We start from the raw sequence: 27,863 nt of genomic DNA on the forward strand, positions 1-27,863 counted from the left end.
TGGAGACCTATCTCTTAACAATTGTAATATAGTGAATAAAAGGTTCTAGAGAAAAGGAATGGTTGGATTGCTTTTGAGCAAATTGACACTGGATTTGTGGGACAGCTGTGATTGTTTGGCAGTCCATTAGGGATGAAATCTGTAGCCAACTGAGTGAACTGGTCACTTTTTTTCAAGTTTAGAATCATTGTTTGTTTCAGATATTCATAGATCTTAGAATTCAACCTCAGTAGCCAATACTGAACCATATCTTTCCTTTTTAAAGTTATAGGTTGTTAAAAATTGATCATGATTGAGTAGTAAATAGTGTGATAGATTCTTTAGGTCATCTTATAGTGAAAGGTAATTTAGGACTTCTGTATCCAAAGTCCAACAAATTTCTCTGTAAATCGAAATAAACAGTATCTCTGTTACCTTTTTTATCGCTTGAGTCTGAACTCTGGTTAGCTTGCTTAGCTTGTGCCTAGAATTCATGTTACTACTGGAACCTACTAACTGAAGTGGTGAAATACAGTGGAGTTAATGATGCTTTCATGCCCATCCCTTTTATTTTTGGCTGTCCTGTTGAAATTCTAATGATTTGAGTAAATCAGAAAATTATTCTGTATTTCAAATACAGTTGTTAAATTGTTTGGTATTCTTGCTTATTGCTTAGATAACCAGTTTGGGGTCCCAGTATAGTGTATATTGATTTTGCTTGTTCTACAGTTATTCATTCTAAAATGTTCAGTAGGCTTTATTGGGATTGCTCCTGCTGCTAAACACTCTTTTTACTGCTAAACAAACTGTTTCATTACCTTCTTCATTTGATTTCTCTTTTTAGATGTAGAAATAATGGTATTTTGTGTGTGTGTGTTTGTGTGTGTGTATATTAATATAAGATTATTTGTTCACAATCCAAATAGGACAGAGAAGCAAGTGCCTTTCTGTAATTCCAGTGTGAAAGATAAACATTAATATTAATAATATGGTATATATTTTCTTTTTGACCATTTGAGTACAGTTATAGATATTTTTTTACATAAATATTATCATAGTATTCTGTAACCTGCTTATTAATTCACTGTGGAGAAATATTAATGTCAATGCATAGGAAAATCTACCTTATTTTGTATTCTGTATTTTATTTAAGCCCTTTTATTTAACTAATCCTGTAAAATTTAGTATAGTATAATTGGTTAAAGATTTTAGAAAATATTTTGAAAGATAAATTAATGAGTTTTTAACTGTTCTCCTTATATATTTGGTACTTTTATGAGAATATTCTCCTTACTAGTCAAAAATATAAAGATATTATAAAGAGTTATTTAGGAATCTTAAGAGTATTCAGAGATCTATGATAAATACATTGGTATATTTACTTACTAGATTTGACAACATGAGTTGTTGCAGTGTTTTCATTTTGATAAGATTTGTTTAGAAAGTGATTTAAGAAGGGGTGCCTGGGTGGCTTAGTCTGTTGAGTGTCTGACTTCGGCTCAGGTCATGATCTCGTGGTTCACGAGTTTGAGCCCTGCGTCGGGCTCTGTGCTGACAGCTCAGATCCTGGAGCCTGCTTCAGATTCTTTGTTTCCCTGTCTCTCTTCCCCTCCACTGCTCGTGTTCTCTCTTTAAATAAAACATTAAAAAAAATTAAAAAGTAAAATGATTTGAGACATATGGGTGGAGAAAATCTTATAATTGTCATATGGTTTGTGCTCTTTTAATTTACCTTTTGCAGATACTGTACTCCAAGATACTTGGATTATGAAGATTTGGAGCGCAAGTATTGGAAGAACTTAACTTTCGTAGCACCCATCTATGGCGCAGACATTAATGGAAGCATATATGATGAGGTATATTTATAGTGTAATGGATTTTGTAAAGGACACATTTCCTATTTTTGTTACCATTTTAGATACATGAGAAGTAGTCATTTGTTATGCTTTGTGTGATCCATAATTCCTCATAGGACAAGAAGAAATAAAGACACATCAGGATTTCTGCTGCTGGTATTTGTCAGATTGAAACCACCTACTGGTACAAATATCTGAAATTGTTCAACAGTAATATATTATGTGGTTATCTGGCTGATCTTTAAATTACACTAAAATTTTTTTAAGCAAAACACCTTTTAAAAATATTTGGAAAACAGGAAATATAATCCATTCATAATACCACCTTAAGGCTAAAACAGTATTTTAATATGTATTCTTCTAGTAGTTTTCCCCTAGTCATTTAAAAAAGTTATATTTGAATAGGTTTATTCTCCTTTTTTTTCCCACAAATTGTGAGAATTTTTCTCTTTTTTAAAAAGTACATATTATTATAGGCTTTCCAGTATTATTTATGTGGCCATAACATGCTTGAAATAAACCAGTCCTTTTTGCCTCCTGGTAATACATGTAAATGCTGTTTTTTTGTTTTGTTTTGTTTTTTGTTTTCTTTTTATTTTGAGAAATGTCTTAACTACTGAAAGGTTGGAGTAGTGCAATGAACACTTGGATACTCTTCATTTAGATTCACCAGTTGTTAATATTTGCCTCATTTCCTTTGTTTCTCTGTTGCTCTGCCATTGTCTCCCTTTGTCTCTTTCTTTGTCTCTCTGCTATAACATTTGAAAGTAAGTTGCAGACATTTTGATAGTTCAACTTTAATTATTTCAGCATGTGTTTTAATATCATCTAATATACAGATCACATTCATGAGATCCTAATTTTGCCAATAATATTTGTAAACTGGGTTTCCTCCAATCTAAAGGATCCAGTCAAGAATTTCTCTTTATAATTAGTGATTTATAGAGTGATACTTAGAGGCTAGATAACTATCCTGTATCCCAGCAGCCTTTCACCCAGTGAATTTACATCCATTGATAATCTTTGCCCGAATCAGTTATTATAATATTTTTAAACTTTTTGTATTTTGAAACATAAAATAAGGTAGAAAGTGCACAAAACAGAAACTTAAAGCTTCATGAATTATTGCAAGGTGAACATCTGTGTATCATCACTGACATCAAGGAATATATTTACTAGCATACTAGAGTTCCCCTACACATCCCCTTCACTCGTCGTATGTTTTATCCAAAGATAATCACTATTCTGACTTTATGGCAGTCACTTCTTTCTTTTCTTTAAGAATATAGTTCATTATATTCTGTTTCTGAATTTTATATAACCAGAATCATTCAGTGTATATTCTTTTTGTCTAGCTTCTTTCATACCTTATAAACATTTCTAAATTTTTTACATTCATTTTCTTTGCTCTGTAATATTCTATTGTATGAATATGCCTCAGTGTATTTATTGTTGTGCCACCAAGGGTCATGTTGGTTGTTTTAGTTTTTGCTTTTATGAACAAAACTTTCATGGATGTTCTGCACATGTTTCCCTGAGCATGGAATGGTGTGTTTATATTGGGTGTATGCCTCGTAGTGGTTATAGGGTATGTACATAGTTAGCTTCAGAAGAAAACTCTTTTCCAGTTTGCACCTTCTTATAGCAGTGTTTTCAGATTCCCCATTGTTCACATCCTATCTAATATTAGGTATTGTTGGTCTTTTAAATTTAGCCATTCTGTTGGGTGTGTGTTGTAGTTGTGGTTTCAAGTTGCATTGTGATTTTTTTCCCTTATGTTCATTGACTGTTTGGATTTTCCCTTTTATTGAGGTACCTTTTTAAGACTCTTGAATATTTTAATTTTGTGTCATGCTTTTCTTACTGCTTTATAGTTCTTTATACATTCTAGATATGAAATAGTGGCACAATTTAAAATTTTCTAGATGGATCTCTAAATTGAAAGGAACATTCTCATTTCCGAATATGGACTAGACATTAGATGATACTGTGGAATTATTGTTGTCCTATTAAATATAATGATGGCATAGTGACTATATTTTTTTATTAATTAAAGATACACATTTAAACATATGCAGTTTAAATGACATGGGGTCTGGGATTTGTTTTTAAAATACTTTAGAAAATAAAATTGTTTGGATATAGTTGAAAGAAGATTGACAAAATATTGGTAATTGATGGCACTAGATGATAATACATGGCATTTTAAATATGTGTATGTTTGAAATACTAAAATAAAGTTAAAAAAAAGAGAAAACATTCCCCATTGCCCTTCTGGGTTTTCATTAATACAAGTAAATTCTGTGTTGAGAATTTGTTTATTAAGGTAGCATATCCTTATGTGGAAAAATGAAAAAATATAGGCAAATATGAAGACAAAAATAAAAATTACCTATAAGCTTACCAAACGGAAACAACCTCTTTATGATTTCCTTTGGCTTTTCATTTTATGTGAGTGTGTATATACATATGCACGTGATTGCACCTTAGTGTGCGTTTCCCCAAAGCACCAAGGAAGTTTTAACAGTTTTTGACTTTAGAAACATTTTCTAATATTGCATTTTAGAAGATCATTCAGTGAATTCTAGTTCCTGCCATGTTTAGATTGCCAAATTGTAATTTGTATTAGATTATTGCTATATATATATATTTATTTCAATTCTAGTTTATTCTTAATGATTTATTCTTCAGTGATAACAGATACATTTTTAAGCTTAACATGTTATGATTACTTATATCTGGGAAAATGAGCACCATTAACAGTTAGGCTTCCTTACAGAACATGGCACCTTGTCTTTTGTTTTTTTAATTTTTTTAATGTTTTTATTTATTTTTGAAGGAGAGAGAGACAGAGCATAAGCAGGGGAGAAGCAGAGAGAGAGGGAGACATAGAATCTGAGACATAGAATCTGTGGGGCTCGAACTCACGAACTGTGAGATCATGACCTGAGCCGAAGTCAGACGCTCAACCGACTGAGTAACCCAGGCGCTCCCATGGCACCTTGTCTTATGAAAGTAGCTTCTGTGGGATTTCCATTGGAATGAGTAAGGCAGAGTAAATACTGTTGACATTTTATATTTGAGACCTAGGGAGATATTTCCAAAGTTCCTAGGCTAGTAGAGGGGCTGCCAGGTGCTCTTACCTCCCCTATCAGTTTTAAGGAAACAATTATGTAGAGTTAATCTCTTAGTTGTAGAAATGTGTAAAACTAGGTTGTTGTCAACCACAAATTCCCCGAGCTTATGGTTTATTTTGTGCCTTCTCTGGTTTCTTCCATGTGGTATGATGGCAAGTTTTCAGGCTTCTGAGAGGAAGATTCAGCTGAGGAATCATCTGGATTCTGGACTGAGAGGTTGCATGTCTGAGTGACCTAAAATGAAATGAAATTTTGTGTAAATTATTATTATTAAAATTTAAAAAAAAATGTCTATTTATTTTTGAGACAGAGAGACACAGAGCATGAGCAGGGGAGAGGCAGAGAGAGAGGGAGACACAGAATCTGAAGCAGGCTCCAGGCTCTGAGCTGTCAGCACAGAGCCTGATGTGGGGCTCACACTTGTCAACTGAGAGATCATGACCTGAGCCAAAGTCAGATGCACAACCGACTGAGCCACCCAGGTGCCCTGTAAATTATTTTTTTCTAACCACCCTGTGGGATCATTGGCCTCTTTGTTCCTTTTTGCATATATAATTAAGAGTTAGAAGCAGTATATCTGGGGCAGTTTTCAGAATAATTAACATAAAAATGCCCTGAATTAGCTTTCCATATTTGATAGTGAAATAACATAATTGTTTATGGCACAGAAGAGGCTGATGGACTTTGGTTTCCTGTGCTTAGCAATGTGCTGCTTGTATTTGAAAACCAGTTACACATTGGCATTGCTTCAACGAACATTGACTTTAGACTTCAGATTTGAGTAACTTTAGTTATTAAAATCCAATGAACAAAATCCACTGGTTTATAAACATGACATTTTAAAGCATCCTTATCATTTCCATGTTCTGAAGTCAGGAATCTGTCATTTTGGTAGGACCTACAAGGCATAGTATTTTATGGAATTTGTGTAGGCTCTGAGGGAACATTTAGTAACTCCAAAGTTGAGTTGATATTTTCAAAGCTTTTGGAGCATACAGAAAGATGAGAGAGATGTTATAGACTGCTACTGGTAAACAAAACCAATCATGTTTATGACACCATAATTCAGACAAATGAAAAACAACTTGTTTTTGCCCCCTTGAGGTAGATGGAGAGTAACAAGAGAAAGAGTGCATTAAAGAGAGTGACAAAGAGTGAGTGTACAAATAACCCACAACTGTTAGCAGTGTTTGAAATCATCACAACGAATGTGCATTGAAAAAGCATTGTTTTGCTTTTTTCTATTGTATCCTTGAATTGTTTAACTGTTTGGCTCAATATTTAAATTATATTGAAAACTGGTTTGATATGGTTCATGGCATTATTTTGGAAGGAATTATGGTCATCAAATTGTAGTTCACTTTTCCCCCTAATGTCTAGTTGTGGCCATTTTAGGAGAATGATTGAAAAACCATAGCTTTTTTTTTTTGGTGAGTCTGGGAGTTCTTGGAGAGGGTGTGGGGAGGTGAGAGAAACAGTTTGTGTAGGGTACAGAGATGAATAAGGAGCCTTGTTTTCAAGTAATTATTCATAGGCTTAGAGGGGCAATAAAGTATAATGAGCTTGGCCATAAAAGCAAGTGTAGGGTTCCAGGGAGCCAGGAGGAGACACACTGAGAGTAAGCTTGGCACTGAAGGAACACTTGCTAGAGGAGAGAGGACATCTGAGCTTGGCCTAGATGAGTAAGTTCAAGTAAGGTAAAGGAAGCAGAAAGGAGGATGGGGCAGGAATTAGGCAAATTTGTGGGTAAGACCACACTGAATTTGGAGGCTTTTCTATGAGCTTCAGCTAGAAGAGGGTGAGACCAATCTGGAATAGTGTGATCTGTGGGGAAGGGATCTGCTCCAGGCTGGAGACAGGGCTGTAGGTATGGTCCCCGACCTGTGGTGCTATAGTGACCCCACCTGCTCAAATGTTTGTCTTGCAGCACAAGGCAAATCTTTTGGGCAAAGAGGTGCCATTTTAGTGATTATCAGTCTTGAATACAACACAGGAATTAGAGATGAGGGTGTTCATGAAGGTCTAGTTGAGAACAATCAGCCTTGATAGTAAAGGGAGAATGGCTTGGAGATCCCAGGGCATGAGTGTTGGTTCCTCTTTCAATTTTTTTTTAAAGTTTATTTTATTTTGAGTGCATGCCTGCTGGAGAGAGGCAGAGAGAGAGAGAGAGAAGGAGAGGAGAGAGAGAGGAGAGAGAGAATCTGAAGCAGGCTCTGTGCTGTCAGTGTGTAGCCTGACATGGGGCTCAATCCCAAACACCGTGACATCATGTCCTGAGCTGAAACCTAGAGTCGGATGCTTAATGACTGAGCCACCCAGGTGCCCTGGTTCCTTTTTCATTCTGCCACTTCTTTCAGAGCTTAATTTCCTTTGATACTAAGGAATCTCATTTGGTACCATGGGCAGTAGACTAGGGCAATAGTAACAGTCACATGATTTAAACAAGTTACTGTTTTTTAAATAGAAATACCAAGGCTGTTAAAGGCATATGGTGACACAGTCCAGAGCATGGCTTGACAGTCAGATTCTCTCTTTGGCTTGTCTTTATAAATAAAGTTTTACTGGAGCATAGCCTAATTCATTCATTTATGTATTATGACTTTTTTCACCATAAGGGCAGAGTTAAGTAGTTGTGACAGAGATTGTATGGCCCACAAAAGCTAAAATATTTATTGTTTGGCCCTTTGCATAAAAAATTTGGCAACCCCTAATACAGAGGCATAATTATTTACTCTTGCTCAAAACCTTTTTGAGATAGATGGGATATAAATCTACATGTTCTCAGGAGAATGTGATTCATTTACATTGACTCCACTGATACCTTGAGACAATTAAATTGAGGTATTTGGTTATGTCAAGAATTTTCTGTAATGAAAGAGGTTTTTGAGCTTAGAGGTAGAGCAACCTGTGTTCTTGGGTGGCCCTAGATGACTCCTTGGTAACAGTAACAGAAGCTTAAGAGTCCTAAGATGTGAATTTTTGTTGTCGTTATGCTTCACTAAGGACTTACTTTCTTTAAAAGTAAGTTTTATTTATTTTTATCTTATTTTTAAAAATTTATTTATTGTTTAATTTGTATCCAAGTTAGTTAGCATAACGTGCAATAATGATTTCAGGAGTAGATTCCTTAATGCCCCTTACCTTACCCATTTAGACCACCCCCTCTCCCACAATCCCTCCAGCAACCCTCAGTTTGTTCTCTATATTTAAGAGTCTTTAATGTTTTGTTCCCCTCTGTGTTTTTATATTATTTTTGCTTCCCTTCCCTTATGTTCATCTGTTTTGTATCTTAAAGTCCTCATATGAGTGAGGTCATATGATATTTGTCTTTCTCCGACTAATTTTGCTTAGCATGATACCCTCCAGTTCTATCCATGTAGTTGCAAATGGCAAGATTTCATTCTTTTTGATTGCTGAGTAATACTCCACTATATATATATATATATATAAACACCACATTTTCTTTATCTATTTATTCATCGATGGACATTTAGGCTCTTTCCATACTTTGGATATTGTCAATAGTGCTGCTATAAACATTGGGGTGCATGTGTAAAAAACAGCACACCTGTGTCCCTTTGATAAATACTTATTAGTAGGGCAATTGCTGGGTCATAGGGTAGTTCTATTTTTAATTTTTTTGAGGAACCTTCATACTGTTTTCCAGAGTGGCTGCACCAGTTTGCATTCCCAGCAGCAGCGCAAAAGAGATCCTCTTTCTCCGCATTCTTACCAACATCTGTTGTCTGAGTTGTTAATGTTAGCCATTCTGACTGGGGTGAGGTGGTATCTCATTGTGGTTTTGATTTGTATTTCCCTGATGATGAGGGATGTTGAGCATTTTTTCATGTGTCTGTTTGCCATCTGGATGTCTTCTTTGGAAAAGTGTCTATTCATGTCTTTTGCCCATTTCTTCACTGGGTTATTTGTTTTTTGGGTGTTGAGTTTGATAAATTCTTTATAGATTTTGGACACTAACCCTTTATCTGATATGTCATTTGCGAATATCTTCTCCCATTCCTTCGGTTGCCTTTTAGTTTTGCTGATTGTTTTCTTTGCTGTGCAAAAGATTTTTATTTTGATGAGGTCCTAGTAGTTCATTTTTGCTTTTGTTTCCCTTGCCTCCGGAGACGTGTTGAGTAAGAAGTTGCTGCAGCCAAGATCAAAGTGGTTTTTGCCTGCTTTCTCCTTGAGGATTTTGATGGCTTCCTGTCTTACATTTAGGTCTTTTATCCATTTTGAGTTTATTTTTTTGTGTATGGCATAAGAAAGTGGTCCAGTTTCATTTTTCTGCATGTTACTGTCCAGTTTTCCAGCACCATTATCTGAAGAAACTGTCTTTATTCCATTGGATATTCTTTCCTGCTTTGTCAAAGATTAGTTGACCATATGTTTGTGGGTCCATTTCTGGGCTCTGTGTTCTGTTCCATTGATCTGAGTGTGTGTTTTTGTGCCAAGCAAAGGAAGTTGCTAATTGTACATTTAAAAAGTTAGCCTTCTGTTAAAAGAAGCATGAGAGTTTCTTTAGGAAACACACACACACAAAAGAAATACAAAGAGGAAAGAGGAACAGGGAGAAAAAAAGTCCTGTAACTATGTGGGAATGATTCAGCTTAGCTAAGAGACATGAAGTAAACAGGTATCTGTAGGAAAGACAAACTAGAACATTTCTGAGGTAGCCAGTAGCTGTGTGTACTTCTACAGACCTTTGGAGATGGAGTACGTCCCTTTGTTCTGTATGTGAGAGCTAAGCACAAGCGTTAACATTATTTATACTAGGACAGTGAGAGTGAAACATTCAGACTTGTGTTCTGTGCTGTTTAGGATGGCATTTCTAGTAATACTTATATAGTATAATGGTGATCCTCTTAATGATGGTAATGGTTCATTAAATCAAGGTTTAAAATGAAATTCAATATGCTTTGTTTAAGCTGGCTATTATCTTTATAACTGGTAACACTAGAAGGATCTCTAAGAGTGTTGTCTGTTTTCAAAAGAGTCCTCTTTGCAAGATTTCCCTTTGTTGATTGTGACTTATAGCTCTACCTTTAAGGCTCATCCATCTCCTCCACTGCCCATGCTTTCTTCTTTGAATATCTCATATCATCACAGGTAGTGCAGTCTGCAATGACCCCTTTGAACCGATGTTGTCAGAGTATTGTACCAGCAAGGAGCTTAGCTTATCCACATCATCGCAGTTCTCACTTAAGAACAAGTTAGCCTTTGGATGCTTTGCATCCAGGTACTTTGTCCTGAAATCAACCTATGAGATGGCATTGCATTAAGATTGGTAGTTTCCTTTGTGTGTCACCATCTTTGATGATAGTTTTCTGCAGTTCACTGGAGGAAGATAGCACATCTCACTGTGAGGGGAAGCTGCTTCACCCGTGACTTACAGCTTGTGCCATCTATCACTGTTTATAAATTTCTCAGACTTGCTTTGAAATTCAGTCCCCCCCCCCCACCCCCAAATCATGTTCTCTCCCACTGCAGCTGCTTCCAGATCTCTGAAGGTGTCCACTACCCTTCCCTGTACCAGCCTGGTACCCTGTGGCCTGGTACTTAGAATGGCTCTCAGTCCACTGTACAAGGAGTTTCTCTAGTTTCTCAAATACTGTGTTGGCTTAAGCACAGTTAAGCTTTCTAGCACTGTTGTATTTACTAGATAGGGACATGTCAAGATCATGCCTTATGTGCCTCCTTCCCTCTGTATGCACCATCACTTCCAACTCTTTCTGATGTGTGGGCTTTTCTAGGTTTCTTATGCTTACTTTTTCATTGGGAATTTTTACTTTCTCAGAAGACATTTTTATTAATAAGATGGGATGATGATAGCATTGATGCTCAGTACATTTAATATGAGCACAAGGCATGATTGCCTCTCCTTTTGGGAGAACAGTTGAGATACAACTTAACTGTTATATACATTCCCTTACCTGGATTTGTATACAACCAAAATGAATCTTTTGGTGGACATTCATAGTCATTACAGAGAGTTTTTGATGTGGATAGTGCATTTTGGGTGAAAAAAATTTATAAATCTAGCAAATTTGGAAAATGAATATAGAAAATTAACGATGCGTACGTTTATGTGAATAGTTCTTCCTCAGTAGACTCTGGGTCCAGGGATGGCAGGTGTGACTTCTCATAGACTGTTCAACCCCAGCCCCCATCATAGTGTCTGCTGCAAAGAATGTACTGAAATAATTGTAGAATTGATGAGTGTATAACATTTAAAAAATAATCTGAGGACAAATCATGGAGTTTCTTTAATGTTTTTGGTTATTGCTTGAAATGTTTGAGGTTATTTTAGTAGGGGAAATGATAGGATCAGAATCATGCTTTAGGAAATGTGATCAGATAATGGTCTGTAAGATGGACTAGTCACAGCCAGAAGCTTGGAAAGTGCTTTGAAGAGCAGGAAGAGGAATAGGGTAGAGTGATCTTCCCTAGTGCATGTTTTTCTGAACAGTGAGGCAGTGGTTCTCAAACTTTTTGGTCTCAGGACCCCTTTATGCTTCTAATAATTTATTGTGGACCTCTAAGAGCTTTTCCTTATGTAGGCTATGTCTATCCTTGTTTATTTTATTAGAAATTAAAACTGAGAATATTTAAAAGCTCCTTAATTCATTAAAAATCATTATATAATAACATACATATTTTTATTAAAAAATGACCATACCTTTCTAGGCAAAAAATTAGTGAGAGGAGTGGCATTTTTTTACATTTTTTCAAATCTCTAATGTCTAGCTTAATAGAAGACCTCTGGATTTATATACTTGCTTCTGCATTTAGTCCGTGGTGATGTCATGTGGCCTGCAGAAACTCGACCTCATGTGAGAATGATAGTGTAAAGGCACATAATGTCTTGGTATAATTAAGACTGTTTTGATGCCACAGACCCTAATGGGACCTGGGTATTTCCCAGTGGTCCCCAGAAAGCACTTGAAAACTGCTCCTGTAAGATATTTTGCAAAAGATTCCTTCACTGATCTCAGTCTGCATAGACGATACAGGGATCTTGAGGCAAGGGAACAATGTTCCATTCTTGATACTGACCTTCCAGTAACTGTGTTCCTGATATATACTTCAAAGCCCTAATTACATTGAGAGACAGTGGTTCTCAAACTGGAAGATCTGGAGTTCTTTGGGGAATACCATGCCATATATTCTGTCATATAACTCAGGCAAAATTTTACAAGCAGAAAATGGACTTAGGATGTGAACTCAAGTCCTTAAGTGTCAAAATATAGAAAATATTTTAAAGAAATTATATTTCTAACTTTATCCTTAAGTATTAATTTGCTAGTCATCCGGGTATTTATTAATAGACAATTGATAGAAAATTAAAAATATTTTGAAAAATACCATGGTAAGCCTTAAGACAAAAATGCAGTGTCTTATTCTGTGTATTTCTCCTTGAGAGCTGGAGAATTTTTTCCCCTGCTATTTATGTACTGGATGGATGGATATGTGTTTGGAGTCCTCTTTCCAGTTTCTTTTGTTCATTTTCTGATGGTCTATGAGTATAAATATATAACTATTTAACATAAAAATTTCTTTTTGTTAATATAAATGTTAAGAAGGAGCTTAGCCTGGGTAGCTCTGTTCGTTAAGTGTCTGACTCATGTTTTTGGCTTAGGTCGTGATCTCACAGTTCCTTGAGTTAGAGCCCTGCATCGGGCTCTGTGCTGACAGTGCAGAGTTTGCTTGGGATTTTCTCTCTCTCCCACTGTCTCTGCCCCTCCCCCACTCATGCTGCCTCTGTCTGTCTCAAAATAAATTTAAAAACATATAAATGTTAAGGATAAAAAATGTGCAAAGCATTATGTAAGAGAAAAAAAAATTTGAAATCACTTATAATCCTGGCATTCAGAGACACTAGCTGTCAAAAATGTTTAATGTATTTCTTTCCAATGTTTTTTCTCTATTTAATTCTCTAGAACTGTATTTTTTTGTTTTTTTTGTTTTTTTTTTACAGATACGGTATCATAGTGAACATACTTGGTCCTTTCTTTTCCTCTCCCATTTTAACACATTATGAACTCTTTCCTGTGTTGATAGATACTCTTCAAAAGGGTGATTTAACATTTATTTTATCTGTCTTACTTTTATTGGTAGGTTGGTTTTCTTGGGTGGAGGAAAACATAAATCTAAGGTGAAGAGGGATGCAAACAGGCTGTGGAGGCAGGGAGGATATAACAACTCCTGGTTGCGGGTCAGTTTAGGGGTAGGCCACAGTCCACAGTGAGGTGGGCAGATTATTGCCAACCCAAGAGAGTGGCACTTTGCCACAGACACTGGCTGCCTCATTTCCTGCCTTTCCTGCACAACCTCTTTATTTATTTATTTATTTTTGGCTTCAGTTTTATTTATTTATGTATTTATTTATTTATTTTTTTAATATATGAAATTTATTGTCAAATTGGTTTCCATACAACACCCAGTGCTCATCCCAAAAGGTGCCCTCCTTAAAACCCATCACCCACCCTTCCCTCCCTCCCACCCCCCATCAACCCTCAGTTTGTTCTCAGTTTTTAACAGTCTCCTATGCTTTGGCTCTCTCCCACTCTAGCCTCTTTTTTTTTTTTTTTTCCTTCCCCTCCTTCATGGGTTTCTGTTAAGTTTCTCAGGATCCACATAAGAGTGAAACCATATGGTATCTGTCTTTCTCTGTATGGCTTATTTCACTTAGCATCACACTCTCCAGTTCCATCCACGTTGCTACAAAAGGCCATATTTCATTCTTTCTCATTGCCACGTAGTATTCCATTGTGTATATAAACCACAATTTCTTTATCCATTCATCAGTTGATGGACATTTAGGCTCTTTCCATAATTTGCTATTGTTGAGAGTGCTGCTATAAACATTGGGGTACAAGTGCCCCTATGCGTCAGTACTCCTGTATCCCTGGGGTAAATTCCTAGCAGTGCTATTGCTGGGTCATAGGGTAGGTCTATTTTTAATTTTCTGAGGAACCTCCACACTGTTTTCCAGAGTGGCTGCACCAGTTTGCATTCCCACCAACAGTGCAAGAGGGTTCCCGTTTCTCCACATCCTCTCCAGCATCTATAGACTCCTGATTTGTTCATTTTGGCCACTCTGACTGGCGTGAGGTGATATCTGAGTGTGGTTTTGATTTGTATTTCCCTGATAAGGAGCGACGTTGAACATCTTTTCATGTGCCTGTTGGCCATCCGGATGTCTTCTTTAGAGAAGTGTCTATTCATGTTTTCTGCCCATTTCTTCACTGGGTTATTTGTTTTTCAGGTGTGGAGTTTGGTGAGCTCTTTATAGATTTTGGATACTAGCCCTTTGTCCGATATGTCATTTGCAAATATCTTTTCCCATTCCGTTGGTTGCCTTTTAGTTTTCTTGGTTGTTTCCTTTGCTGTGCAGAAGCTTTTTATCTTCATAAGGTCCCAGTAGTTCATTTTTGCTTTTAATTCCCTTGCCTTTGGGGATGTGTTGAGTAAGAGATTGCTACGGCTGAGGTCAGAGAGGTCTTTTCCTGCTTTCTCTTCTAGGGTTTTGATGGTTTCCTGTCTCACATTCAGGTCCTTTATCCATTTTGAGTTTATTTTTGTGAATGGTCTAAGAAAGTGGTCTAGTTTCAACCTTCTGCATGTTGCTGTCCAGTTCTCCCAGCACCATTTGTTAAAGAGACTGTCTTTTTTCCATTGGATGTTCTTTCCTGCTTTGTCAAAGATGAGTTGGCCATACGTTTGTGGGTCTAGTTCTGGGGTTTCTATTATATTCCATTGGTCTATGTGTCTGTTTTTGTGCCAATACCATGCTGTCTTGGTGATTACAGCTTTGTAGTAGAGGCTAAAGTCAGGGATTGTGATGCCTCCTGCTTTGGTCTTCTTCTTCAAAATTACTTTGGCTATTCGGGGCCTTTTGTGGTTCCATATGAATTTTAGGATGGCTTGTTCTAGTTTCGAGAAGAATGCTGGTGCAATTTTGATTGGGATTGCATTGAATGTGTAGATAGCTTTGGGTAGTATTGACATTTTGACAATATTTATTCTTCCAATCCATGAGCAGGAATGTCTTTCCATTTCTTTATATCTTCTTCAATTACCTTCATAAGCTTTCTATAGTTTTCAGCATACAGATCTTTTACATCTTTGGGTAGATTTATTCCTAGGTATTTTATGCTTCTTGGTGCAATTGTGAATGGGATCAGTTTCTTTATTTGTCTTTCTGTTGCTTCATTGTTAGTGTATAAGAATGCAACTGATTTCTGTACATTGATTTTCTATCCTGCAACTTTGCTGAATTCATGTATCAGTTCTAGCAGACTTTTGGTGGAGTCTATCGGATTTTCCATGTATAATATCATGTCATCTGCAAAAAGTGAAAGCTTGACTTCATCTTTGCCAATTTTGATGCCTTTGATTTCCTTGTGTTGTCTGATTGCTGATGCTAGAACTTCCAACACTATATTAAACAACAGTGGTGAGAGTGGGCATCCCTATCGTGTTCCTGATCTCAGGGGGAAAGCTCTCAGTTTTTCCCCATTGAGGATGATGTTAGCTGTGGGCTTTTCATAAATGGCATTTATGATCTTTAAGTATGTTCCTTCTATCCCGACTTTCTCAAGGGTTTTTATTAAGAAAGGATGCTGGATTTTGTCAAAGGCCTTTTCTGCATCGATTGACAGGATCATATGGTTCTTCTCTTTTTTTTTTATTAATGTGATGTATCACGTTGATTGATTTGCGAATGTTGAACCAGGCCTGCATCCCAGGAATGAATCCCACTTGATCATGGTGAATAATTCTTTTTATATGCTGTTGAATTCGATTTGCTAGTATCTTATTGAGAATTTTTGCATCCATATTCATCAGGGATATTGGCCTGTAGTTCTCTTTTTTTACTGGGTCTCTGTCTGGTTTAGGAATCAAAGTAATACTGGCTTCATAGAATGAGTCTGGAAGTTTTCCTTCCCTTTCTATTTCTTGGAATAGCTTGAGAAGGATAGGTATTATCTCTGCTTTAAACGTCTGGTAGAACTCCCCTGGGAAGCCATCTGGTCCTGGACTCTTGCACAACCTCTTTAAATAGAAGGCCATGTTAAACAGTTGAGAATATTTGACCTATTTATTTATATAATCAATGCCTGCTATCCCTAGCCGTGACTTTCAGGAGAGCTCTGTCTTTGCCTTAGATTCTTCATCTGTAAAGGGAAGGATTTGAATAAACTGTTGTCTGAAGTTCCTCCCAGATTAAAAATGTTTGCTTCATATGAGCAACATTTCTTCAAGAAAGTGAACTGGATTCTTCGATAGTGAAGTTTATGAACTCTAGATTTTTTTCGTATTATAATCTTGTCAAGAGCCCCTCTATAGAAATCTTTTGTCTAAAGCATGGGAATCTTTACACTAAGATTTTAGTTGCAATGACATTTTGGCCTTATAAATTATATATGTATAATTACATAAATTATATATTATATATATATAATGGGGGAGCTTAAATACCTTTATCCACCAGATGGTGCACTTGGACAACAAATTTATCTAAGGCTGAGCATTTCCAAATGAAGTTAAACAGTTTAAACTGAGTCACGAATGGAGTTCCTTTTCATTTTGTATTTTTATCATGTCAGTATATCATTTATCTTGAAATAAGAAGTTATTTAAAGCCAGAACACTGTGTGTGTAATTTTCACATCCAAGGTAAAATGTCATTATTCCAGACATGTTTTGGTGCAAAGAGAGAACTATTGGTTTATAGGATCATGACTTTCAGATTTTAGTTCTGTCAAATAAGGCTTCTAGTTAATCAAAAGTCATTATCTGCTGGCATATTATGGCTGATCTTCAGTGAATGAAGTCTTAACCTGCATGATCCCATATTATGCCATCCAGACAGGGGAGGTGATAGTATTTCCAATTCACTAGTCATATTGCATCTAGAATGTTCCATCAGTTCTGGAAGCTTTTAGAGGGCTATTGCCAGAGCGGCATACCAGGAATTGTATAGGAACTGCCAATGAAGAGAATTAAAGCCCAGATGCAGGGTGACCTCAGAGTATATCACCACTGCCTTCAAGCGTGTTGCATGTGAGAAGGTTAGGTGAGATCACTGTAGGGAACATCAATTTTGTCTCTGGAAGAACTTTCTGAAGAATACATCTCTGCCCCAGAACAGATTGGGCTGCCACTTGAGATAAGCAGCTGTTGACCTCAGCATGTTTATGGGAAAAACTGTTTGATCTTATGTTGGAAATGATTTTGGGTCCTGAGGAGTCACGTAATCCCTGAGATTATGGTGAGGATTAAAGGTACAGAGGCCCTCAGACATATGAGCCATGGTGAGGGGTAAGGATGCTAAGGGTTGTGTGGGTACTAGATGATCAGTAGGCCCTGAGGGGCAAATATCTGTGGGAAAGTATTAGGGAAGCAGCAGTAGGAATTACTGAAGGGGCAAGAACATGAAGCCAAGAGGTGAAGAACCAGAATTTTATTACTGAATTTGACTGGTGATCATAAAATCATTGATTTTACCTGGAAGGAGTGTTGGAAATCATATGATGTAGTCAACACATTTGTAGATGAAGAACCTCAGACTGAAATGTGAGGATTCATCTAAGATGACACATACTTAGTGGCAGAACTTGGGAGGCCCTCGTTCCCATTCTCTTTCTACTACTCTACAGTGGCACCAGGAAGGAAAATTAGAACTTTGAACTGTGATGTGTACTCTGGACCTCTTCCTGTCTTGGGTTAATATCTGCCAGGGTCTTCACTGGATGTTTAGTATCTTCAGAAGCAAGCTTCTTCTGTTCCCATTGCAGCCCAGGCTTTGCCTGCAGGCTTATAAAAGTACTCTGATTAAGGCATGTCCATTTGAAGCCCCATTCTTACTTTGGCCCCACTCTTCCCCATTAAAAAAAAAAAAAAAAAGGAAGATGAAGATAGTCTAGATTTCATCTTTATTATGGCTTTTAAAGACATGGAAGTGGGTATTTTTTTTAAAGGGATTTTATAGAGTAGAAAGACTCATGTAACTCTGCTGTAAAAAAGGAACTGTTGATCCACACCTTCTGCTTCTAGAATCTGTTTTAGAAATGATCAGATATATGGGTCAATATTTATGCACCAAAATTATTTTCCAGTGTTTCTTAAAACTAGAGCAAAGAATGTAAAACGATGTGTATATTAGAAAGGAAAATAATGATACAAATTCTTATAGACATGAAGTAATATGTACAATAAAATAGATGTTAAGAAAATGTTCATAATTCAATGGTGAGTGAATAAACCAAAGTAACTGTGTATAGCTATATCCCCAAGATCTTGAAATGCCCACATTGCGTTTCCAGTATTGTGTAGAATTCCCATGATAAATCATCCAATTGACCATGGGCAGAGAGTGGCTGGTCTGGCTGAAATGGAGAGGTTGTGGAACTGCTCCCACACACCAGTTTCCTAGCCTGGATTCCTCAAAGTGAGTTACAACCTGTCAGTGGGCTTTTGGGGTCACTGGAATATAATTAGAGCCACAGATTCCAGAAGTCTGATTCTAATTATGTTTTAATTTAAAATATTTCTTTTTAGAGAAAGGTATAACTAAAATTATATAATGGTTTTCTTTTGTTTGCAGGTTTATAAGTAAGTTTGATCTCTTAAAAACTTATATTCCAAATTTTCTACAATGAGAAAATATAGTTTAATATTCAGGGAAATTTTTTTTTTTTTTTTTTTTCCCAGAGGGTTCTGTTTTTATTTTTATTTTTTTATTTTTTTATTTTTTAATATATGAAATTTACTGTCAAATTGGTTTCCATACAACACCCAGTGCTCATCCCAAAAGGTGCCCTCCTCAATACCCATCACCCACCCTGCCCTCCCTCCCACCCTGCCCTCCCTCCCACCCCCCATCAACCCTCAGTTTGTTCTCAGTTTTTAACAGTCTCTTATGCTTTGGCTCTCTCAATATTCAGGGAAATTATTGTTAGTTCCCCCATTTTCACGGAAGGAATAATGTTGAGCCTGTGTATATGATCCAGAATTTTACACTGTGAAGAATGAAAATGAGATCATTGTTCATGCCTTAGATTGTTTTTATTTATGAACAATGAAAGGGAAGCTCAATAGTTGCAGCTCTCTGCCAAGTGTTATGAGAGTGTGTTAAATCTAAAATTGCTTTAAGTGAGAAGTTACACCAAGAGAAAAATGAAGCAAGGTGGAAAAAAACAACTGGGAGAAACAGAAGAAAAAGTAGATAGAAGTCTATAGAAGAATTTGGAGAGACAGATAAAATCTTTTCTAAATTGGGATTTTCCTGGAATTATTAATAAGTATCAAGTAGTAAAGAGGGTGAAAACAGATACTAAGTACTATGTCTCTGTCATAAAAGTGTATTATACAAATGTTTTGAAATACTGTGTTACACTATAGTATAATACACTTAAAACAGTTGGATGAACAAGGGCTTGTTTAATCTAGAAAAGTATGAATACATTAGTAAAGATTGTTGTGTTTTTAATTTCCCATATGAAAAAACTAACTTACCAGGGTGTAAGTATGGGATTTTCTTGTTTTATTAAATATGGAGACAATTGATCCTCTTTAAAGGAGAACAAGGCTTCATTATGGTTCATGTCCCCTTTAGGATACTCTTCAAGGGCCATGTGTCGATGTGTAAAATAAGTTTGACAATTCTGTTTATTACATCTGTGATTTTTTTTAATAGACAGCAGATCTTTGAGTAAATCTACTAGTCCTGCTCTTAGCCTAAGCCAGTATTTACAAATCATCTTCTTGACAAGTAGTCCTTTAAAAAAATAGAAAGTAAAAAGCATACTAACTTTCCTTTCCAGTTATTGAGGGATAGAAGTAAGTTTTTACCTCCTTGATTATATAAAACTAGGTGGTTTAGAGTTGATTTTCTGGCTCATTGCTTGGCTGTGTGGCTTCAGAGTAGTTGAGCCAGAGTTGGTTAAAGTTTTCCATTCTCACTCTTGAATGGCAGCTCCTTGATTATGAGCTGTGAGATCTTAGGCAAGTTATCCAGTTTCTCTTGGCTGCAGTTTCCTCATCTATAAAATGGCACTGATAATAGATGATTTTAGTGTCTGCCTCAGGGTAAAAGATGTTACAAATGAAATACCTTGTGGCCTATTCCATAGTATATGTTGGGTAAATGTTAGCTGCTGGTGGTGGCACTATTAAAGCAAGAAAGGCAAAAATCCTGAGTCTGTAATGAGATATCCAATAGCTGATTCCAGGAGGACTGGGAAGATTCTGTTCTGCAATTGTCATTTATGCGTAAGTCCAGGCCAGCAGTTGAAACTTTCTAATCATCTGTCAAAGCCTGTCAGAACCATAAAGGATGTTTGCTTAGGGATTAATGCTTTAAAAAATACCCCCATTGTTTTTAAGATATAGACCATCATCTTGTCACCGGCCAGACAGAATTTGGTGCCATGGTGTGTGTATCAGGAGAGACCTACTTTATTGTGATTTTTTCTTTATTGTATTTTTGAATGTAACACCTGATTATGTGCAGTGTATTTAAGTTTTAAAGCACCATGATACATTGAATACCTCAAACGTACCATGCAGTCCAACAGTAGAATGTTAACAGTACTTGGCCATGGATTACTCTCTACAGCCCTTCCTTGCTACCCTACCCTATCACCCAGGGGTGGCCTGAATTTTGTGTTTGATTTTTTGCCTTTTAAAAACATAATTTTCTCACAGATGCGTGTGTGTGTGTGTGTGTGTGTGTGTGTGTGTGTAGTATAAAAAATAAATGTTACTATATATGTATATATAATATATTTACAATGTATATACAATATAGTAATGTTTATTTATTTATTTTGAGGGAAAGAGCACAAGCAGAGGAGGGGCAGAGAGAAAGGGAGAGAGAAAATCCCAAGCAGTTGCACTAATAGTGCAGAGCCTGTCATGGGGCTCGATCTCCCAAACTGAGAGATCATGATCTGAGCCAACATGAAGAGTTGGATGCTTAACTGATGCACAGGTGCCCCACAGATGCATATATATATATATATATATATATATATATATATATATATATATTTAGATCAGCACATTTATTTTTTATTTATTTTATTATATGAAATTTATTGTCAAATTAGTTTCCATACCACACCCAGTGCTCATCCCAAAAGATGCCCTCTTCAATGCCCATCACCTCCCCTCCCCTCCCTCCCACCCCCCATCAACCCTCAGTTTGTTCTCAGTTTTAAAGAGTCTCTTATGCTTTGGCTCTCTCTCCCACTCTAACCTCTTTTTTTTCTTTTTTTTCCTTCCCCTCCCCCATGGGTTTCTGTTAAGTTTCTCAGGATCCACATATGAGTGAAAACATATGGTATATGTCTTTCTCTGTATGGCTTATTTCACTTAGCATCACACTCTCCAGTTCCATCCACGTTGCTACAAAGGGCCATATTTCATTCTTTCTCATTGCCACGTAGTACTCCATTGTGTATATAAACCACAATTTCTTTATCCATTCATCAGTTGATGGACATTTAGGCTTTTTCCACAATTTGGCTATTGTTGAGAGTGCTGCTATAAACATTGGGGTACAAGTGCCCCTATGCGTCAGTACTCCTGTATCCCTGGGGTAAATTCCTAGCAGTGCTACTGCTGGGTCATAGCGTAGATCTATTTTTAATTTTTTGAGGAACCTCCACACTGTTTTCCAGAGTGGCTGCACCAGTTTGCATTCCCACCAACAGTGCAAGATGGTTCCCGTTTCTCCACATCCTCTCCAGCATCTATAGTCTCCTGATTTGTTCATTTTGGCCATTCTGACTGGCGTGAGGTGATATCTGAGTGTGGTTTTGATTTGCATTTCCCTGATGAGGAGCGATGTTGAGCATCTTTTCGTGTGCCTGTTGGCCTAGATGCATATATTTTTAAGCAATATATTCATTTGGCTTATTTTGACTTTAATATAAATAGTATCACTTTATGTAGTCTTTTTTTTTTTATTTTTTTTTTTTTATTTTTTTTTTTTAAATTTTTTTTTTAACGTTTTATTTATTTTTGAGACAGAGAGAGACAGAGCATGAGCGGGGGAGGGTCAGAGAGAGAGGGAGACACAGAATCGGAAGCAGGCTCCAGGCTCTGAGCTGTCAGCACAGAGCTCGATGCGGGGCTCGAACTCACGGACCGTGAGATCATGACCTGAGCTGAAGTCGGACGCTTAACCGACCAAGCCACCCAGGCGCCCCTTTATGTAGTCTTTGAGACATTTTTTTACCCAACAATAAGCTTCCCAGGATTATTCGTATTATTTGTGAATAATTTTCAGTGCTGTATAATATTCCATTTGGTGAATATATATTTTATTTTTTATTATCTTGCCAGGGGACATTTTCTGTTTCTTTTTTAAATAATAGATATTTCTGGGTGATACAGGTGAAGGGGATTAGAGTACACTTAACATGATGAACACTGAGTAATGTATGGAATTGTCGAATCACTATATTGTATACCTGTAACTAATATACTGCCTGTTAGCCCTACTGGAATTAAAATTTAAAAATATAAATAAATATTGCTGTTGTGAGCACATTTCTGTGCATGGTTCCTAGTGCATATGTATAAAAGTTTCCCTAAAGCAGTTACCTTGGAATGGAAGTGCTAGCTCGTGGAGTGTTCAACATTATCACATACTGTTGACCTGTTTTTCAAGAAATTTGTACCAATTTACGTTCCTCCAGCAGTGTATCATCATTTTTAAGAAAGCTTTGTTGAGGTATAATTTGTATATTACAAAATTTGCCTATTTTAAGTGTAGAATTCAATGATTTTTGTGTAACCAGCACCTTGAGTCCAGTCTTAGAGCATTTCTGTTGGCTCCAAAAGCATCCTCATGCTGACATAAATTCTCTTCAACATTTAATATTGTTCATCTTACTTATTGTCAATCTTTTTCCGATAAAATATCTCATATGGGAATTTGCATTTCTTTGAATACAAGTGACATACAATAGCTTTTCATGTCTTTGTTGGCATTTATGATTCCTCCATTGTGAAACATCCACTGCCTATTTTTCTGTTAGACTGTTTGACTTTTTCTGATTATTTGAGTTTTTTTTTAATGTATTCTGGAAAACAAAATTATGCCAGTTATATTTGTTGAATTATTTGCTTCATTTGTGACTTACTCCTTTATATTTTTGTTTCTTTTGTTTTCAGTGTCTTTTTTTTTTTTGTGTGTGTGATAATGATGAATTTAAATCCTAGCCCCTGAAGCTATCCAAGGTTATACTTTATCAAGTTCATGGGACTGTTGTACACATTAAATAAAGTGAAGTTAGGGGTGCTTCAATGGCTCAGTTTGTTGGGTGCCTGATTTTGGCTCAGGTCATGATCTTATGGTTTGTGGGTTTAAGCCCCACATCAGGCCCTGTGCTGACAGCTCAGAGCCTGGAGTCTGCTTCAGATTCTGTGTCTCCCTCTCTTCTCTGCCCCTTCCCTGCTTGTGCTCTATCTCCCAAAAATAAATAAACGTTAAAAAAATTTAAAAGAATACTAAAACAGGTCTTGCGATTTATGAATTAAAAAAAATTTATTATTAAAAAAAGTGAAGTTGCACAATACCACTTAGTATGGAACATACTTTTGAATTGTTTACACATAAGCTGAAGAATTAAAAACAAAATTAGAAGCTACTCAGTTACACTAATTGTCATTTAAGTGTTGTGCACTTAATACTTGATATAGCAGTCAGTCTAGTAAGGGATGTTAAAAGTAAGTTCATATCTTCATCCTGTTGTACCCCATGGTGAAGGTTTCTTGAGTAGGTATGTGACTAGCCAAAGGTACAGGACCAGAGGGCAAATAAAGTTCTACCACAGTTTCTGTAATTTTCACTGATTTTTTTCTTCATCAGAGAATGAGCAGCAAGAGTGAAATACTTTTTACATATATACAAGGTATGTTGTGAAAACATATTTGTTTACAAACATAAAAATACTTGGTAACTGTTTTGATAAGAAAATACAATGAATATTTTATATTACACCAAAAAATGTGTTTAGTTTTTTTGAATTCCTTATCCAGAAACACTTGAAAAGGAAGAAGACAAATTATTTATCTTTACTCTCACATGGCTGTGAAGAATTAAAAATGAAGAACATTGAAATAAGTCCAGAATAACCTCAAATATTTGGCCACATAGACTATTATAATCTTCAAAAGTAGGTGTAATAGTGAAGGCTTTATAAGCAGTTTTCAATCCATAAATACAGTAGGCATTTTGGTATTTTGGCCAATTTGGAAAATAAAAGCTGCAGCATCAGTAAAGGTCTGAGATGTCCCAGTTTTGTGGATTCAATTCAGTGTATTTATTTATTTTTTAAAAAGTTTATTTATTTAGAGAGCATGTGTGTGCAAGTTGGGGAGGGGCAGAGAGAGAGACACACACACACACAGAATCCCAAGCACGTTCTGCACTGTCAGCGCAGAGCCTGATGTGGGGCTTGAACTCACCAACCATAAGATCGTGACTTGAGCTGAAGTTGAGCTCTTAACCGACTGAGCCACCCAGGTGCCCCTCAATTCAGTGTATTTAAAGTTAATTGAAGTTGATATCAAAAATTTTAGAGATAGGTTTATTTACAGTGTCTTTTAGTGAACAAAGATTTTAATGTAATTGATTTTACATCAATTTACATGTAATGCACCGTGTGTTTAATGTCTTAAATTTTATCTTCTGGTTAACTACCTCTCTTGTTTAACTCTTTCATTGAGTTTTTAGTTTAGTAATGACGTATTTCATTTCTGGAAGTCTACCCCTTCCTCCCAGATCTGACTCGCCATTCCAAATAGTTTATTTTATGAGCTTATCTTTGTGATTCCATATTTTATTTTTTTAAATATTTCATGTTCTTTAGTGTCTCTCTGGTAATTCTAATGTCAACTACCTTTGGTGGGGGCTGGTTCTAAATGCTTTGTCAGTTGTTTTTGCTAGCTTTTTCCAGTGTTGCCTTGCTTCCCTGTGTGTATAGAGATCTTTGGTTGTATGCTTTGACTTGATCTTAATTTGTGAAAAATTTATAGATCTAAATGGAGGTTGCTTTTCTCCCAAGAGGATTGGGGTTGCTTCTGTGTGGAACCAAAGACACATTAACCTCAAACCCTTAATGGTCCACACTCAATTCAGGAGTCCAAAGCTCTCTGCAATCTTTATTTGACTGGACATTTCTCTCTTTTTCTTCTCTGCCCTCCTTCTCATATTCATAATTACCTTTTTATAAGGTGAACAGCCTGCCTTTTTTTTTATGGTACTTTTGTTGCAGAATTTTAATTTATTTGTTTCTCTTTTAAAAAATTGATTTGTTTAAATTCAAGTAAGTTAACTACAGTGTACTGTTGGTTTCAGGAGTAGATCCCAGTGATTCATCACTTACATATAACGCCCAGCGCTGTACCAACTAGTACCCTCCTTAATGTCCTTCACCCATTTAGCCTATCCACCTACACACTTCCCTTCCAGCAACCTCAGTTTGTTTTCTGTATTTAAGAGTCTCTTATAGTTTTCCTCCCTCTCTGTTTTTATTTTATTTTTCCTTCCCTTCTTCTATGTTCATCTATTCTGTTTCTTAATTTCCATATCTGAGTGAAATCATATGATACTTGTCTTTCTGTGACTGACTTATTTTGCTTAGCATAATACACTCTAGTTCCATCCACGTTGTTGCACATGGCACCAGAAATTCTTTTGGGTCACTGAGTAATATTCCATTGCACATATATGTATATATACCACATCTTCTTTAGCCATTCATCAGTCGATGGACATTTGGGCTCTTTCCATACTTTGGCTATTGTTGAAAGTGTTGCCATAAACACTGGGGTGCATGTGTCCCTTCGAAACAGCATTTTTGTGTCCTTTGGATAAGCATCTAAGTAGTGCAATTGCTGTGTTATGGGGTAGTTCTATTTTTAATTTTTTGAGGAGCCTCCATAGTGTTTTCCAGAGTGACTGCACCAGTTCGCATTCCCACCAACAGTGCCAAAGGGTTCCCCTTACTCTGCATCCTTACCAACATCTGTTGTTTCCTGTTGTTAATACTAACCATTCTGACAGGTGTGAAGTGGTATATCACTGTGGTTTTGGTTTGTGTTTCCTTGATGAGGAGTCATGTTGAGCATCTTTTCCTGTGTGTGTTAGCCATCTGGATGTCTTCTTTGGATAAGTGTATATTCATGTCTTCTGCCCATTTCTTCAGTGGGTTGTGTTTTAGTTGTTGAGTTTGTTTCGAAAGTTGTTCTACATTGGTTATTGTCTAGACTTTTATATTTATTTATTTATTTATTTATTTATTTATTTATTTATTTATTTATGTTTATTTTTGAGAGAGAGAGAGACAGAGCATGAGCAGCGGAGGGGCAGAGGGAGAGGGTGACACAGAATCCGAAGCAGGCTTCAGGCTCTGAATGGTCAGCACAGAGTCCAGTGTGGGGCTCACCTCAGCAAGTGCACTCCTTAATCCCCATCACCTATTTTGCTCATCCCCCACCAGTCTTCCCCCTGGTAACTGTCAATTTGTTCTCTATAGTTAAGGGTCGGTTTCTTGGTTTGCCTCTCTCTCTCCTTTTATTCCCCTTTCCTCGTTTATTTCTTTTTTAAAAAATTTTTAATGTTTATTTAGTTTTGAGAGAGAGAGAGAGAGACAGACAGACAGATTGTGAGCTGGGAAGGGGCAGAGAGAGGGAGACACAGGATCTGAAGCAAATTCCAGGCTCTGAGCTGTCAGCACAGAGCCTGATGTGGGGCTTGAACTCACAAGCTGCGAGATCATGACCTGAGCCAAAGTTGGATGCTCAACTGACTGAGCCACCCAGGCACCCATTTGTTTTATTTCTTAAATTCCATATATGAGTGAAATCATATGGTATTTGTCTTCTCTGCCTGACTTATTTTGCTTAGCATAATACTTTCTAGCTTCTTCCATGTCCTTGCAAATGGCACGATTTCATTCTTTTTCATGGCCAGGTAATATTCCATTATCTATCTATCTATCTATCTATCTATCTATCTATCTATACACACACACACACACACACATACATATTATATATATACATATATACATACCACGTCTTCTTTTTTTAACTTTTTAAAAAATTTTATTTATTTATTTTGAGAGAGAGAGAGAGAAAGAGAGAGAACCAGCAGGGGAGGGCAGAGAGAGAGAGACAGAGGGTCCAAAGCAGGCTCTACACTGACTGATACGGGACTTGGACTCACGAACCGTGAGATCATGACCTGAGCCAAAGTTGGATACTCAACCGACTGAGCCACCCAGTCACCCCATATATCATGTCTTCTTTATACACTCATTATACGATGGGCACTTGGGCTGTTTCCATAATTTAGCTATTATTGATAATGCTGTTATAAACATGGGGGTTCATGTATCCCTTTGAATTAGTATTTTTGTATTCTTTGGGTAAATACCTAGCAGTGTAATTGCTGGATCATAGGGTAGTTCTATTTTAACTTTTTGAGGAAAGGGGGTCTGTTTTAAAACTAGTAAGTTTAGGGGCACCTGGGTGGCTCAGTTGGTAAAGTGTCCAACCCTTGATTTAGGCTCAGGTCATGATCTCATGGTTCGTAAGGAGATTGAGTCCTGCATTGGGCTCTGCTCTGGTAGCACAGAGCCTGCTTGGGATTCTTTCTCTCCTTCTCTCTACTCCTTCCCCACTCTCTCTCCCTCTCTCTCAAACTTAAAAAAATTAAAACGAATAAGTTTAGAGATGTGAGACGTTTTTATGGAAAGGAAGAAACAAAAAGAGCTATAGTGTCACACATTGTAATTAATTTGAAAGCAGAATGAATTTCATTTGGGTGTAATTTATTTTTATTGTGTAAAGATCTGAAGGA

General features: G+C 36.6%; 1 protein-coding gene and 1 long non-coding RNA gene across 24 annotated transcripts in view; one reads left to right on the forward strand and one right to left on the reverse strand.

Annotated features, from left to right (window-relative positions):
• Window positions 1–27,863, forward strand: part of KDM4C (lysine demethylase 4C) — a 435,403-nt gene that overhangs the window by 53,353 nt on the left and 354,187 nt on the right. For 20 of the 21 annotated variants that reach the window (XM_078436861.2, XM_078436860.1, XM_078436862.2 and 17 more), the window contains one exon: window positions 1,721–1,835. In XM_078436861.2, coding sequence (XP_078292987.1) covers window positions 1,721–1,835 — 115 coding nt within the window. Of the gene's footprint in view, window positions 1–1,720; window positions 1,836–23,864; window positions 23,908–27,863 lie in introns of all 21 variants that reach the window. The other variant, XM_078436859.1, reaches the window with a different exon arrangement.
• LOC132663491 (uncharacterized) overlaps window positions 5,119–27,863 on the reverse strand; it is a 70,730-nt gene continuing 47,985 nt past the window's right edge. For all 3 annotated transcript variants that reach the window (XR_013551768.1, XR_013551769.1, XR_013551770.1), the window contains one exon: window positions 5,119–5,206. This is a non-coding gene — a long non-coding RNA (uncharacterized LOC132663491). The remainder of the gene's footprint in view (window positions 5,207–27,863) is intronic.

This window comes from Panthera onca, chromosome D4 (assembly GCF_046562875.1).
Source record: "Panthera onca isolate mPanOnc1 chromosome D4, mPanOnc1 haplotype 2, whole genome shotgun sequence".
Lineage (NCBI taxonomy): Eukaryota > Metazoa > Chordata > Mammalia > Carnivora > Felidae > Panthera > Panthera onca.